Here is a 15,347-nt window from a genome sequence, read left to right as displayed (position 1 = left end):
TGTAAGTCTGTTTCTGTTTTGTGAATAAGTTCATTTGTTTTTTTTTTTAAATTGTATCCTACATATGAGTGATATCATAAAATATTTTGTCTTTTCTGTCTGACTTAGTATGATCATCTCTATCCAGGTCATCTGTGTTGCTACAAATGGCATTATTTCATTTTTTATGGCTGAGTAATTTTCTGTTGTATATATGTACCACATCTTCTTTATCCGTTCCTTTATCAATGGACATTTGAATTGCTTCCATGTTTTGGCTGTTGTGAATAATGCTGCAATGAACACTGGAGAGTGTGTATCCTTTTGGACTATAGTTTTCTCTGGATACTTGGCCAGGAGTGGGGTTACTAGGTCTTATATAGTAGTTCTACTTTTAGTTTTTAAGGAATCTCCATACTATTCCCCACTAAGTATCAGAGAAATGCAAATCAAAACTACAATGTGATATCACCTCATACTGGTCAGAATGGTCATCATCAAAAAGTCTACATTCAATCAATGCTGGAGAAGGTGTGGAGAAGAAAAGGGAACCCTTCTACACTGTTGTGGCAATGTAATGGTGCAACTACTATGGGGAATAGTATGGAGATTCCTTAAAAAATTAAAAATAGAACTACACTCTTATGCTTTTTGGCCATCTGCTGGTCTTTGGAGAAATGTCTGTTTAGACCTTCTGCTTATTTTTGATTGGGCTGTGTGTTTTTCTAACTGAGCTGTTTGAAGGGACTGTTTGTAAATTTTGGAGACTAATTCCTTTTCTGTCTCATTTGCAAATGTATTCTCCCTTTTTGTTTATGGTTTCTTTTGCTGTGCAGAAGCTTTTAAGTTTAATTAGGTCCTGTTTGTTTTTTTGTCTTTGTTTTTTTTCATTTTTCTTTTCATTACTCTAGGAGGTGGATCAAGAAAAACATATAGTTGTGATTTATGTCAAAGAGTGTTCTGGCTATATTTTCCTCTTAAGAGTCTTATAAATCTGGCCTTATATTTAGGTCTTTGATCCATTTTGCATTTATTTTTGTGTATGGTGTTAGTGAATATTCAAATTTCATTCTTTTAGGTGTAGCAATAGAATGCCCCAGGTTTCCTCTTAATTTTCACCTGATGACATTTACTGTGTCTCCATAAACTTTAGTCTCAATCAAATTCTGGCACTGGGCGTACCCATCAAACATGACCACTGATGGTAGGCATGGTAATACCACAGGCTGCTTGGGGCATCTTAATGGCAGAGCAGTTTGAATTGTTGGTATTTCCAGTGCAGTTATTCTAAATTGGCTTTTTGAATTCCAGTGCAGCTATTCCAAATTGTCTTTTTGAATTATGTTTTAAGATAAAAGCTTTTCAATTCATTTTTATGTGTTTCTTAGTATAATCTATATTCTTTTCTTTTAGATTTGACATTACCTATATTTTCACTCAAATTATGTGTTTGTTTGAAAGTTATCAAAAACTTTTAAGATAAGAGATTTATCTTAGCTTCTTTGTCAAAAATGAGTTTCATTAGTCTAACTTTACTCCTTTTTTCTGTTTTTTTGACCTATTTGTCTTATCTTGATTATACATTTAATAATTCTTTAAATCAGTAATTTTAATATTCCAAATTTGTTTTTCTATTTCAGAGTTGTTTTGTTTAATCTATATTTACATTTATATTTCTATATATATTTTAAAACCATCTTGTCAATGTTTGCCAGGAAAGTTTGCTGAGAGTTTGATGGGAATTGTATTGACTGTATAGGTCATTTTGGGCAGAATTGATCTCTTCAATATATCGGATCTTCCAACTCATGAACCAAATACCTCTATTTATTTATGTCTTCTTAATTTTTCTTATATAATTAGAAGTGTACAGCTTTTAGACATCTTTTGCTAGATTTATTCCTATATATTTCATAATTTAATGTATTATAATTTGTATTTTTAATTTTAAATTCCAATTATTTTGTTAGGATATAGGAAAGCAATTTTTAATATTCATCTTATATGGATAAAAACACTTACTAGCTCTAGTAGTTTTATTGTAGGTGCCAACTGATGTTCTACATAAATGATCATGGTGCTACAAATGATCTTGGTGCTCATTAAACATGGATGCTTTTTTAGTTCCTTTTCTTGCCTGATTGCATTGACTAGAACCTCCAGTATAATGTTTATTAGAAGAAATCATAATGGACATTATTGTCAAATATTTATTTTGTCCTGTCTTGCCTCTCTACAGAGATATTAGACTGCTTGACATTGCACCAGACCTTAATGATGTTTTTCATTTTGTAGTACTTTAATTGAAATATAGTCAGTGTACAGTATTATGTTAGCTTCAGGTGTATTATATAATGATTTGACACACCCATACATTGTAAAATGATCACCACAATATGTCTGGTAAACTTTGTTATACAAGCTGATTTATATTATTGACTGTATTCCAGATGCTGTATATTTTGTCCCTTTAATTCATTAGATAACTTGAGATTTGTACTTCTTAATACCCTACATCCCTACATCTGCTTCCCACCAAACTCCTTCTGGAAACCACATGTTTCTTGTTGTCTGTATCTGAATTTGTTAGTTTTATTTTTTAGGTTCTACATTTGATATTATGTCACATTTGTCTGTGAATTATTTCACTTAGCATAATATCTTTCAGATTGTCCATGCTGTCACAAATGGCAAGATTGAATATTTTTAATGGCTAAATAATATTCCATTGTGTGTGACCACATCTTAGTTATCCATTTGACTATGGATGAACACTTAAATTGCTTCCTTTTCTTGGCTACTGTTAATACTACTGCAGTGAACACTTGAGTGCCTGCATCTTTTGTATTAGTGTTTGTATTTCCTTTGATTAAATATCCAGAAGTGAAATTGCTGGATCATATGGTAGCTCTATTTTAAATTTTTTTAGGATTTTACATACTGTTTTCTGTAGTGGCTGCTACCAGCTTATAATTTATAATCCAGACAACAGTGCCTTGAGGGTTCGCTTTTCTCCACATCCTTCAGTTCAGTTCAGTTCAGTTGCTCAGTCATGTCCAACTCTGTGTGACCCCATGGACTGCAGCATTCCAGGCCTTGCTGTCTATCACCAACCCCGGAGTCTACCCAAACTCATGTCCATTGAGTCGGTGATGCCATCCAACCATCTCATCCTCTGCCGTCCCCTTCTCTTCCTGCCCTCAATCTTTCCCAGCATCGGGGTCTTTTCAAATGAGTCAGCTCTTCTCATCAGGTGGCCAAAATATTGGAATTTCACCTTCAACATCAGTCCTTCCAATGAATATTCAGGACTGATTTCCTTTAGGATGGACTAGTTATATCTCCTTCCAGTCCAGGGGACTCTCAAGAGTCATCTCCAATACCACAGTTCAAAAGCATCAATTCTTTGGCACTCAGCTTTCTTTATAGTCCAACTATCACATCCATACATGACCACTGGATAAACCACAGCCTTGACTAGACAGACCTTTGTTGACAAAGTAATGTCTCTGCTTTTTAATATGCTGTCTAAGTTGGTCATTGCTTTTCTTCCAAGGAGTAAGTGTCTTTTAATTTCATGGCTGCAATCACCATCTGCAGTGATTTTAGAGCCCAGAAAAATAAAGTCAGCCACTGTCTCCCCATCTATTTCCCATGAAGTGATGGAACCAGATGCCATGATCTTCGTTTTCTGAATGTTGAGCTTTAAGCCAACTTTTTTACTCTCCACATCCTTACCATTTGTTATTAGTTGTGTTTTTAATGATAGCCATTTTGGCAGAGGTGTGGTGGTACTCATTGTGATTTTGATTTGCATTTCCCTGAAGATTAGTGATGTTGAGCATCTTTTCATGTATTTTTTGGGCATCAGTATGTTTTTTAGAAAAATGTCCATTCAAGTCCTCTGCCCATTTTTGGTTGGGTTGTTTATTTGTTTTTGATAAGTTATATGATTCTGTTTTATATTTTGGATACTAATCTTTTATTGGGTATATCATTTACAAATATCTTCTCTCACTCAGTAAACTGCCTTTCTGTTTTGCCAAGAATCTATGTGTCCAAAAAAGTTTTAGTTTTTTGCAGTCTCATTTGTCTATTTTTGCTTTTATTTTGCATGAAGAGCCAGATCAAAATAGTAATAATAATGCTAAAATTTATGTCAAAGATTATAATACCTGTTTTTGCTAGGAGTTTTTTGGTTTGGAATCTTAAACATTTAAATCCTTAATCCATTTTGAATTTGTTTTTGTATATGGTATGAGAAAGTAAATCAGTTTTATCTTTTCCCTTTAGCTGTTCAGTTTTCCCAACACCATTTATTGAAGAAGCTATCTTTTTCCTATTGTATATTTATGCCTCCTTTGTTGTATATTAATTGACCATATAAGTGCAGGTTTCTTTCTGGGCGCTCTCTTCTGTTGTAGTGATATATGTTTCTGCTTTTGTGCCATCTCCAGACTGTTTTGATTACTGTAGTTTTATAGTATAGTTTGAAACCAGGGATTATGATTTTGAACATCTTTCTCAAGATTATTTTGAGAAAAGACGCTCATCTATCTCAAAAACTTTTGTTTTCATACCAATTTTAGAATTATTTGTTCTAGTTCCGTAAATGCCATTGGTATTTTAATAGGATTTACATTGGATCTGTACATTGCCTTGGGAAATACGGTCATTTTAACAATATTAATTCTTCCAATTTGTGAGCACAGTATGTCTTTCCAATTTTTTGTGTTGTCTTAAATTTATTTCATTAATGTCTTAGAGTTTGTGATTTTAAGTCTTTAATCTCCTTTGTTAGAGTTATTCCTAGGTAATGTATTCTTTTTGATGCAATTGTAAATGAGATTGATCCTTAATTTCTCTTTCTGTTAGTTCATTGTTGGTTTGTACAAACATGACTTGTGATTATTAATTTTGTATCCTGCAATCTTACTGAATTAATTTATTAGTTCTAATAAATTTGGGGGCATCTTTAGGATTTTCTCTATATAATAAAATGTCATCTGCAAACAGTTTTACATCTTCTTTTCCAATTTGGACACAGCTCATTTCTTTACTTGTCTAAGTATTATGGCTAGGACTTCCAGTGTTCAGTTGCTAAGTTATGTCTGACTCTTTGCTCTCTCCTGAACTGTAGCTCACCAGGCTCCTCTGTCTTCCACTATCTCCTGGAGTTTGCTCTAATTCATATCCCTTGAGTCAGTGATGCTATCTAACCATCTCATCCTCTGTTGCCCCCTTCTCCATTTGCTTTCTGTCTCTACAGCCTCAGGGTCTTTTCCAGTAAGTCAGTTCTTTGCATCAAGTGACCAAAGCATTGGAGCTTCAGCATCAGTCCTTCCAATGCATATTCAGGGTTGATTTCCTTTAGGATTGATTGTTTTGATCTCCATGCAGTCCAAGGGACTCTCGAGAGTCTTCTGTGAACAGCACCACAATTCAAAAGCATTGTATTGTACTCAGCCTTCTTTATAGTCCAACTCTCACATCTGTATATAACTACTGGAAAAACCATAGCTTTGACTGTATGGGCTTTTGTCAGCAAAGTGATACCTCTGCTTTTTGAATACTTGTCTAGATTTGCCATAGCTTTTCTTCCAAGGAGCATGTGTCTTAATTTCATGATTGCAGTCACCATCTTCAGTAATTTTGGAGCCCAAGAAAAGAAAATATGTCACTGCTTCCACTTTTTCCCCTTCTATTTGCCATGAAGTGATGGGACCAGATGCCATGTTCTTTGTTTTTTGAACGCTGAGTTTCAAGCCAGCTCACTCATCTCTTTCACCCTCTTCAAGAGGCTCTTTAGTTCATCTTCACTTTCTGCTATTAAAGTGGTATCATCTTCATATCTGAGGTTGTTGATATTTCTTCCAGCAATCTTGATTCCATCTTGTGATTCATCCAGTCTAGTGTTTTGTGTGATGTACTCTGCATTTAAGTTAAATAAGCAAGGTGACAGTATACAGTCTTGTCATATTCCTTTCCCAATTTGGAACCAGTCAATTCTTCCATGTCCATTCTATCTTGTGCTTCTTGACCTGCATTTAACTTTCTCAGGAGACAGGTAAGGTGGTGTGGTACTCCCATATCTATAAGAATTTTCCAGTTTGTTGTGATCCAGATAGTCAAAGGTTTTAGTGTAGTAAACAAAGCAGAAGTAGATGTTTTTTTTTTTTTTTTTTAACATCCTTGCTTTCTCCATGAACCAACAAATATTCACACTTTTATCTCTGGTTCCTCTGCCTCTTCAAAACGACTTCCAATACTGTGTTCAATAAAGGTAGTGGAATGGGGTATCCTTGTCTTATTCCTTCTCTTATAGGAAATGCTTTCAACTTTTCACCATTAACTATGATGTTGGCTGTAGGATTATCACATAAGACCTTTATAATGTTGGGGTATCCTTCCCCTGTCACCTACTTTGTGGAGAGGTTTTTTTTTTTTAACTTTTTATTTTTTTATTGAGAGATAAATGCTTTACATAATTGTGTTGATTTCTGCCAAGCATTAACATGAGTCAGCCATAGGAGAGTGTTTATCATAAATAGATATTGAATTTTATCAGCACCTTTTTCTGCATTGATTGAAATATTTGTATTATTTCTATTTTTCACACTATTAATATGTATCATATTGATTTTTTTGCAGGTACTGAAACACTCTTATACTTTTTGAACAAATTCCACTTGATCATGGTGTGTGATCCTTATAATGTATTGTCAAATTCTGACTTCTAATATTTTGGGGCTATTTACATCTGTGTCTACCATTGATAATGACCTGTAATTTCCTTCTTTGAGTGGTGTTTTTGTCTTGTTTCAGAGTGATGCTGGTCTCCTAGAATTAGTTTGGAAGACCCTTCCTTCCTCTTTGATATTTTGGAATTGTTTTAGAAGGATAGATATTAAGTCTTCTTTAAATATTGGTAGTATTCATCAGTAAAGATTTCTGGTCCTATTGATTAAATTTCATTACTGGCAATTTCTTTTTTCATATTTTATCTGCAGTCTTGGGAGATTATACATTTCTAGGAATGTATATTTCTTCTAGCTTGTATATTTTATTGGGATATAACTGTTCATCATAATCTTTTATGGTGTTGATTATAAATTCTTTTCCATTTCTGATTTTATTTGGGCCCTCTCTTGATGAGCCTGGATAAAGATTTTTCAATTTTTTTATCTTTTCAAAGAACCAGATCTTATTTTCATTGATCTTTTCCAACTTTTTTTAGTCTTTGTTCCATTTATTCTGCTCTGACCTGTATGACTTCCTTCCTTCTACTAACTCTGAGTTTGTTTGTTCTTTTTCTAGTTTCTTTGGGTATAGATTAGGTGGTTTATTTGAGAATTTTGTTCCCTGATATAAGCTTCTATTGCTGTAAATTTCCTCTTAGAACTTCTTTTAAGTTCCCTCTTAGAAAAGTTGCTTCCCATAGATTTCGGGTCATTGTGTTTCCATTTTCTTTTGTCTCCAGATATTTTTAGTTTGATTGCTTCAGTGACCCATTGGTTTTTTAGTAGCATATTATCTAGCCTCCACATACACATATTTTTGTGGATTGCCATTTCCTACTCCAGGGGCTCTTCCCAACTCAGGGGTCAAATCTACATCTCCTGTGTCCCCTGCATTGGCAGGCAGATTCTTTACCACTGAGCAACCTGGGAAGCATAAAACGTGTGTGTGGTGTGTAAAATCATATATATGTGTATATATATATATATGTGTGTGTGTGTGTGCATTACATATGATTGCTTTAGTTGATTATCTCTTTGATTCAAATGCTTTCTAACAACCCTATAGTTTTATTCTCCCCTCCATTTTTAATGCTTTTACATATTATATTTTATATATTTTGGGGTATCCCGTAACTACTTTTTGTGCATCCCTTAACTACTTAACTACACTCACAGTCAAGTGTGACTCAGTCTCTTGTCAGGATTGCTCCTTTCTCCTGGCTCCTGGTGTGCACAAGGTTTTGTTTGTGCCCTCCAAGAATCTGTTTCCCCAGTCCTGTGGAAGTTCTGTAATCTAATCCTACTGGCCTCCAAAGTCAAATTCCCTAGGGTTTCTGAGTCACTTTGCTGGACCCCCAGGTTGGGCTTCCCTAGTAGCTCAGTTGTTAAAGAATCTGCCTGCAATGCAGGAGAACCAGGTTCGATCCCTGGGTCGGGAAGATCCCCTGAAGAAGGAAATGGCAACCCACTCCAGTACTCGTGCCTGGAGAACTTGATGGGCAGAGGAGGCTGATGGGCTACAGTCCATGGGATCACAGAGTCGGACACAACCATGCAACCAATTTTCATTTTGACTTAACTACTTACTGTGGATATGATTTTACTACTTTTGTTTTTTAACTTTCCTACTAGTTTTATAAGTGCTTCATCCACTGCCTTTACTGTGTGTGTGCCTTTACCAATGAGATTTTTCCTTTTGTGTTTTTCATATTTCTAGTTGTGCTCTTTTCTGCTTAGAGCAGTCCTTTTCACATTTCTTATAAAACTTTTTAGTTGTCTTTTCCGTTCAGCTCAGTTCAGTCACTCAGTCGTTTCTGACTCTTTGCGACCCCATGAACTGCAGCACACCAGGCCTCCCTGTCCATCACCAACTCCCGGAGTTTACCCAAACTCATGTCCATTGAGTCGGTGATGCCATCTAACCATCTCATCCTCTGTCGTCCCCTTCTCCTCCTGCCTTCAATCTTTCCCAACATCAGGGTCTTTTCAAGAGTCATCTCTTCGCATCAGGTGGCCAAAATATTGGAGTTTCCGCTTCAACATCAGTCCTTCCAGTGAACACCCAGGACTTATTCCCAGTCCCCTATAATAAAAAAAGATATCTTTTTTGGTGTTCTAAAAGCTCTTGTAGGTCTTCATAGAAACGTTCAACTTTGGCTTCTTCAGCGTTCCTGGTCAGGGCATAGACTTGGGTTACCATGATATTGAATGGTTTGCCTTGGAAATGAACAGAGATTATTCTGTCATTTTTGAGATTGCATCCAAGTACTGCATTTTGGACTCTCTTGTTGACTATGATGGCTACTCCATTTCTTCTAAGGGATTCCTGCCCACAGTAGTAGATAAAATCATCATCTGAGTTAAATTCACCCATTCCAGTCCATCTTAGTTTGCTGATTCCTAGAATGTCAACGTTCACTCTTGCCATCTCCTGTTTGACCGCTTCCAATTTGCCTTGAAACATTCCAGGTTTCTATGCAATATTGCTCTTTACAGCATTGGACCTTACTTCTATCACCAGTCACATCTACAACTGGATGTGTTTTTTCTTTGGCTCCATCCCTTCATTCTTTCTGAAGTTATTTCTCCACTGATCTCCAGTAGCATATTGGGCACCTACCTACAAAATTCATGGGCTGACCTTCAAATTTGAATGACAGCCTTGCTAAATATTCTTAGTTGTAACTTTTCCATTTATCACTTTGAAGTATTGTACCACTCTTCTGGAGTGCAAAATTTCTGCTGAAAAGTTAGCTCAGAGTCTTACGGATATATAACTATTTGCTTTTCCCCTGCTGCTTTCAGGATTCCTTTTTTTCTTTAATTTTTGCCAGAAATTGGTGTGAACCTCTTTGGTTGATCTTGATTGGGATTCTTTGTGCTTCTTGGACATGGATGGCTGTTTTCTTTCCCACATTAGACAAGTTTTCATCTATTTTTTCTTCATCTAAGTCCTCAGCCACTTTGCTTCTCTCTTCTCCTCCTTCTGTGACCATTGTAATGCAAATTATGGCATGACTGATGTCCAGAATTGTCTTAAACTCTCATTTTGTTTAACTCTTTTTTTCAGTTCAGATTAGGTGATTCCAACTACTCTGTCTTACAATTAACTGATCCCTTCCTCTGTATCAGCTAATCATTTGATTCCTCTCTATGTTTTCTAACGCTCGTTAAACTTCTCACTGGTTCATCCATCTTCTGTGTTCCTTGAGCAGCTTATGCCCATAATCTTGAACTCTTTTATCAGGTAGATTGCTTGTCTCCCCTTATTTAGTTCTTTTCTGAAGTTTTGTTTATGTTTGGAACATGTTTCTCTCATTTTGCCTAATTCTTTTTATTTATTTCTATGTATTAGATACATTGGTTATATTTCCAAGTCCTGAAGATGTGTACTTATGTGGGTAATATCCTTTGAGGCACAGCGGTACACTCTCCTCTGGTCATGAGAACTATGTGCTCAAAAGGTGTCCCATATCAGATCTACATGGCCTGGCTGACTGCCAAGCTCTGCATCACATGATGGCTGCCATGCCCACTGGTGGACAGCACTGGGTCCTGGTGCAGCTGGTTGAAAGGCCCAAGGGTCCCATGCCTCAGCCAGCTGACTGGTAGACAATGCATGTCCTAATAAGAGTGGCTGTGGGACCTTTGGTAAATGGAGCAGGTACCAGGCCCCTGTTGGGAGATGATGGGTCCCAATCCAGATGGTCATATAGCCCAGATGGGTCCCAGGACTGTTGCCAGCTCCCTTGTTAGCAGGTCATCCCTCAGTGCTAACGACCTAAAAGGAGGACCCCAAAATGGTACTTAGCAGCATTGGTATCCTTGTAGTAAATCAGGCCTCCAAAAGTGGCTGCCACCCTCATCCCCATCCCCAAAGGGAATGCCACTTGCCTCCTGTCTCTCCAAGAATCTGTCCAAGATGAACAAGCTGGTCTGATCCGTGCTTCTTTCACCTTACTGCCTCTGCTCTGGGCCTCAAAACATATATTTGCATGTGCCTTTCTAGAGCAAAGTCATTATTTCCTACCACCCTCTGGTTCTTCCATACGTAAGCCCTGCTAAATTTCAAAGCCAGATATTCTTGAAGTTTGTCTTTTTGGTGCAGGACCTCTCTGGCTGGGAAGCCTAATGTTGAGCTTGGACCTTTTTCTTCTTGGGAAGAACCTTTTCAGTTGTGATTATCCTGTTGTTTATGGGTCACTGACCCCAAGGTGAGGCTATAGACTATATTACATCTCTTTGTCTCCTAGCAATCTCATTGTGGCTACTTCTTTCTGTCTTTAGTTATGGAAAGTCTTTTCTGCTAGTCTTCCTGTCATTCTCTTAGTTACCCTGAAAATAGTTTTAATTTTGGTATGTCCATGATCAAGGAAGGAAGCCTGGGGTCTCCCTTCTCTACCATCTTAGCCACATTCCCTAATTTTGCATTTTTTTTCCTCTCAGTATTTCTTTTTGGATGGTTTCTTTTTCTGAATATATATTAATCTCTTCCCCTTCAGTGTGAACTCTACCATTAATGCACCAAATGCATTGCTTATCTCACACATTTAAAATTGATTTGGGCACTTTCTGTACTTTCTGTGTCTCTTGTTTATCTTATAAATATTTGGAATTCAGTTATTGTATGTTTTTAATTCAGGTGTAGTTAATTTATAATGATGTTCTAAATGTACAGAAGTGATTCAGTTATACACACACACACACACACACACACACACACACATATATATATTCATGTGCATATATAAAGTCTTTTCCAAATTCTTTTCCACTATAGATGATAAGAAAATACTGAATATATTTCTCTGTGCTATACAGTAGGTCCTTGTTTACCTATTTTATATATAGTAGTGTGTATATGTTAATATCAAACTCTTAACTTGTCTCTCTACCCATTGCCTGCTACCCTCTTTGGCAGTTTTCAATTTTTTTTTTTTTTCCTGTGCCTGTGAGTCTATTTCTGCTTTGTAAATAAGATTATCTGTATTATTTTTTAGAGCTCACATATAACTGATGTATATTTGTCTCTGACTTATTTCACTTGGTATGATAATCTCTAGGTCCATGTTGCTGCAAGTGGCATTGTCATTCTTTTTATGACTGAGTAATATTCCATTGTATGTGTATACACACATATCGTGTCTTCTTTATCCATTCACCTGTCAATGGACATTTACATTACTTCCTTGTCTTGGCTGTTGTAAATAGTGCTGCAGTGAATGTTGAAGTGAGTGTATCTTTGTGAGTGTATCTTTCTCTATATATATGCCCAAGAATAGGATTGCAGGATCATATGGTAACTCTATTTTCAGCTTATTTATTTTAATGTTATCTTTAAGTCTAACATCTGTATCATTTCTGAGTTATTTTTGATTGATTACTCTCTTTATGGGTCATATTTCTGTGCTACTTTATATGCTTGGTATTCCTTGATTGGATGCCAAATATTGTGAACTTTTTATTGTGTGTGCTGAGTGTTTTCATCTTCGTATAATATTCTTTAGCTCTTTTTTCTTATCTGTAGATAGGTTTATTTGGAAATGGTTTGATTTTTATAAGTCTTGCTTTTTAATATTTGTTAGATGAGAATAGAACCATATTGAACCTGGGGTGAGTTATTCATCACTGCAGAAGCAAGACCCATTTTAGTACTCCACTCAATGCTCTATGACTTAATGGATTTTTTTCTGGGTAGCCTCATGTGAATAAGCATCATAGATTGGTATCAAGTATTCTTTTCTTGATTCCTTTGGGATGGGCCTGTCTTTGGTCTTGGGTAGTTTCTCACATAAAAGTCATATAAGTACTAATCCATTCTCTTGCTGACTGCTCCTCTAGGAAATTCTCTGAAGATTATTGGGGCTCTTTCTCTGTGCAGCTGTCTCTTTTCTGGTATATCCAGTGTCAACATTAGTCCAGAGATATACAAAAAAAAGCCAGATTTCATGTATGATTTTCTGTTTATATGTGTTTGACCTGAGTGACTTTTGGTAAAGGAATTCTCCAACTGAAAATGATTTAGAAATTGCCTAAAATCACAGGAGAGCAATACATTGAGATGATGTCTGATCTGAAACTGGATACCCTGAAGGTGTGCAATGAGAACAACGGCATCTAAGGGTTAAATATATTCTTCCTGTTTGACAACATATGGAATTTTACCCATTACCACCCTCCCAAATTTATGTTCAGAATAACCTTACAAGTCACAGGACAGGAATGACTGCTCATTTCCAACATACTGTCACATTTTAAATATTTATTTGTATCTTTAAACAGCAAGTTGATGTTAACCAATATACTTGTTTAATATTTTAGAAACAAGCTCTTCTAGAGAAAAAAATGGCTTATCATTTACAAAAAATGCAAGAAAGTGGCATTAAAAAAGAAGATATGAGGAAAAATACAAATGATTACGGAGAACAAGATGAACAACATTATGCATGTGAGAATATTAATATCTAATGTAGCTATGTAGAAAGTACTTGACTATATATTTATGTAAACAATTCTTTTGCAAAACAATTACTCATGCTTGCTATCTGCTTTGTACCAGGGCAGGATTCTAGGAATTTCCCTATCACAGTGCAAGTTGAAATGTAGACATATATATATATAGGTAGATAGATAGATAGATAAATTAAAACAAACTAAAATAGCCTTATCAAGTGATTCAGCAGAGTCATCCCTATACTGCAGTTCTAGCCAACTTCCTTATACTTAAAATATATTTTGTGCTTATTTCAGATTAGTCGCTCAGCCATGTCCAATTCTTTGCGACCCCATGGACTGCAGCACTCCAGGCCTCCCTGTCCATCACCAACTCCCAGAGCTTACTCAAACTCATGTCCCTTGAGTCAGTGACGCCATTCAAACATCTCATTCTCTGTCATCCCCTTCTCCTCCCACCTTCAATCTTTACCAAGATCAGGGTCTTTTCCAAACAGTCAGTTCTTTGCATCAGGTGGCCAAAGTATTGTAGTTTTCAGCTTCAGCATCCATCCTTCCAATGAATATTCAGGACTGACTTCCTTTAGGATACACTGGTTGGATCTCCTTGCAGTCCAAGGGACTTTCACAAGTCTTCTCCAACACCACAGTTCAAAAGCATCAATTCTTCAGTGCTCAGCTTTCTTTATAGTCCAGCTCTCACATCCATACATGACTACTGGAGAAACCATTGCTTTGACTAGAAACCATTGATGGAACTTTGTTGACAAAGTAATGTCTTTACTTTTTAATATGCTGTCTAAGTTGGTCATAGCTTTCCTTCCAAGGAGCAAGTGTCTTTTAACTTCGTGGCTGCAGCCATCATCTGCAGTGATTTTGGAGCCCCCCAAAAATAGTCTCTCACTGTTTCCATTGTTTCCCCATATTTGCCATGAAGTGATGTCATGATCTTAGTTTTCAGAATGTTGAGTTTTAAGCCAGCTTTTTCACTCTCCTCTTTCACTTTCATCAAGAGACCCTTTAGTTTTTCTTCACTGTCTGCCATAAGGGTGTTATCATCTGCATATCTGAGGCTATTGATATTCCTCCTGGCAATCTTGATTCTAGCCTGTGCTTTATCCAGCCCAGCTTTTCACATGATGTACTCTGCATATAAGTTAAATAAGCAGGGTGCCAATATGTAGCCTTGACGTACTCTTACCAGATTTGCAACCAATCTTTTGTTCCATGTCCAGGTCTAACTGTTGCTTTTTGACAGGCATACAGATTTATTAGGAGGCAGGTCAGGTGTGTTATTTTCATTTCTTTAAGAATTTTCCACCATTTCTTGTGATCCACACAGTCAGAGACTTTGGCATAGTCAATAAAGCAGAAATAGATGTTTTTATGGAACTTGCTTGCTTTTCTGAGGATCCAATGGGTATAGGCATTTAGTCTCTGTTTCCTCTGCCTTTTCTAAATCCAACTTGAACATCTGGAAGTTCACAGTTCACGTATTGTTAAAGCCTGGCTTGGAGATTTGAACATTATTGCTGTGTGAGATGAGTGCAATTATGCAGTAGTTTGAACATTCTTTGGCATTGCCTTTCTTTGGGATTGGAATGAAAACTGACCTTTTCCAGTCCTGTGGCCATTGCTCTGTTTTCCAAATTTGCTGACATATTGAGTCCAGCACTTTCACAGCATCATGTTTTAGGATTTTAAATAACTTAACTGGAATTCCGTCACCTCCACTAGTTTTGTTCATACTAATGTTTCCTAAGGCCCACTTGACTTCACATTTCAGGATGTCTGGCTCTAGGTGAGTGATCACACCATCATAATTATCTGGGTCATGAAGATCTTTTTTGTACAGTTCTTCTGTGTATTGTTGCAACCTCTTCTTAATATCTTCTGCTTCTGTTATGTACATACCGTTTCTGTCCTTTATGGTGCCCATCTTTGCATGAAATGTTCCCTTGGTATCTATAATTTTCTAGTCTTTCCCATTTTATTGTTTATTGTTTTCCTCTATTTCTTTGCATTGATTGCTGAGGAAGGCTTTCTTATTTCTCCTTGCTATTCTTTGAAACTCTGTATTCAAATGGGTATATCTTTCCTTTTCTCCTTTGCCTTTCACTTCTCTTTTTTTCTCACCTGTCTGTAAGGCCTCCTCAGACAACCATTTTCCCTTTT

The 15,347-nt window shown here is 36.4% G+C and overlaps 1 protein-coding gene across 1 annotated transcript in view; it reads left to right on the top strand.

Annotated features, from left to right (window-relative positions):
- The window catches only part of FSIP2 (fibrous sheath interacting protein 2), a 138,880-nt gene that overhangs the window by 19,701 nt on the left and 103,832 nt on the right, over positions 1-15,347 (top strand). Inside the window, exon 8 of the mRNA XM_061135004.1 lies at positions 13,041-13,167. Coding sequence (XP_060990987.1) covers positions 13,041-13,167 — 127 coding nt within the window. The remainder of the gene's footprint in view (positions 1-13,040; positions 13,168-15,347) is intronic.

This window comes from Dama dama, chromosome 33, assembly GCF_033118175.1.
Source record: "Dama dama isolate Ldn47 chromosome 33, ASM3311817v1, whole genome shotgun sequence".
Taxonomy (NCBI): Eukaryota; Metazoa; Chordata; class Mammalia; order Artiodactyla; family Cervidae; genus Dama; species Dama dama.
The sequence above is the reverse complement of the archived record's forward strand: the minus strand, read 5'-3'. Positions and strand labels throughout refer to the sequence as shown.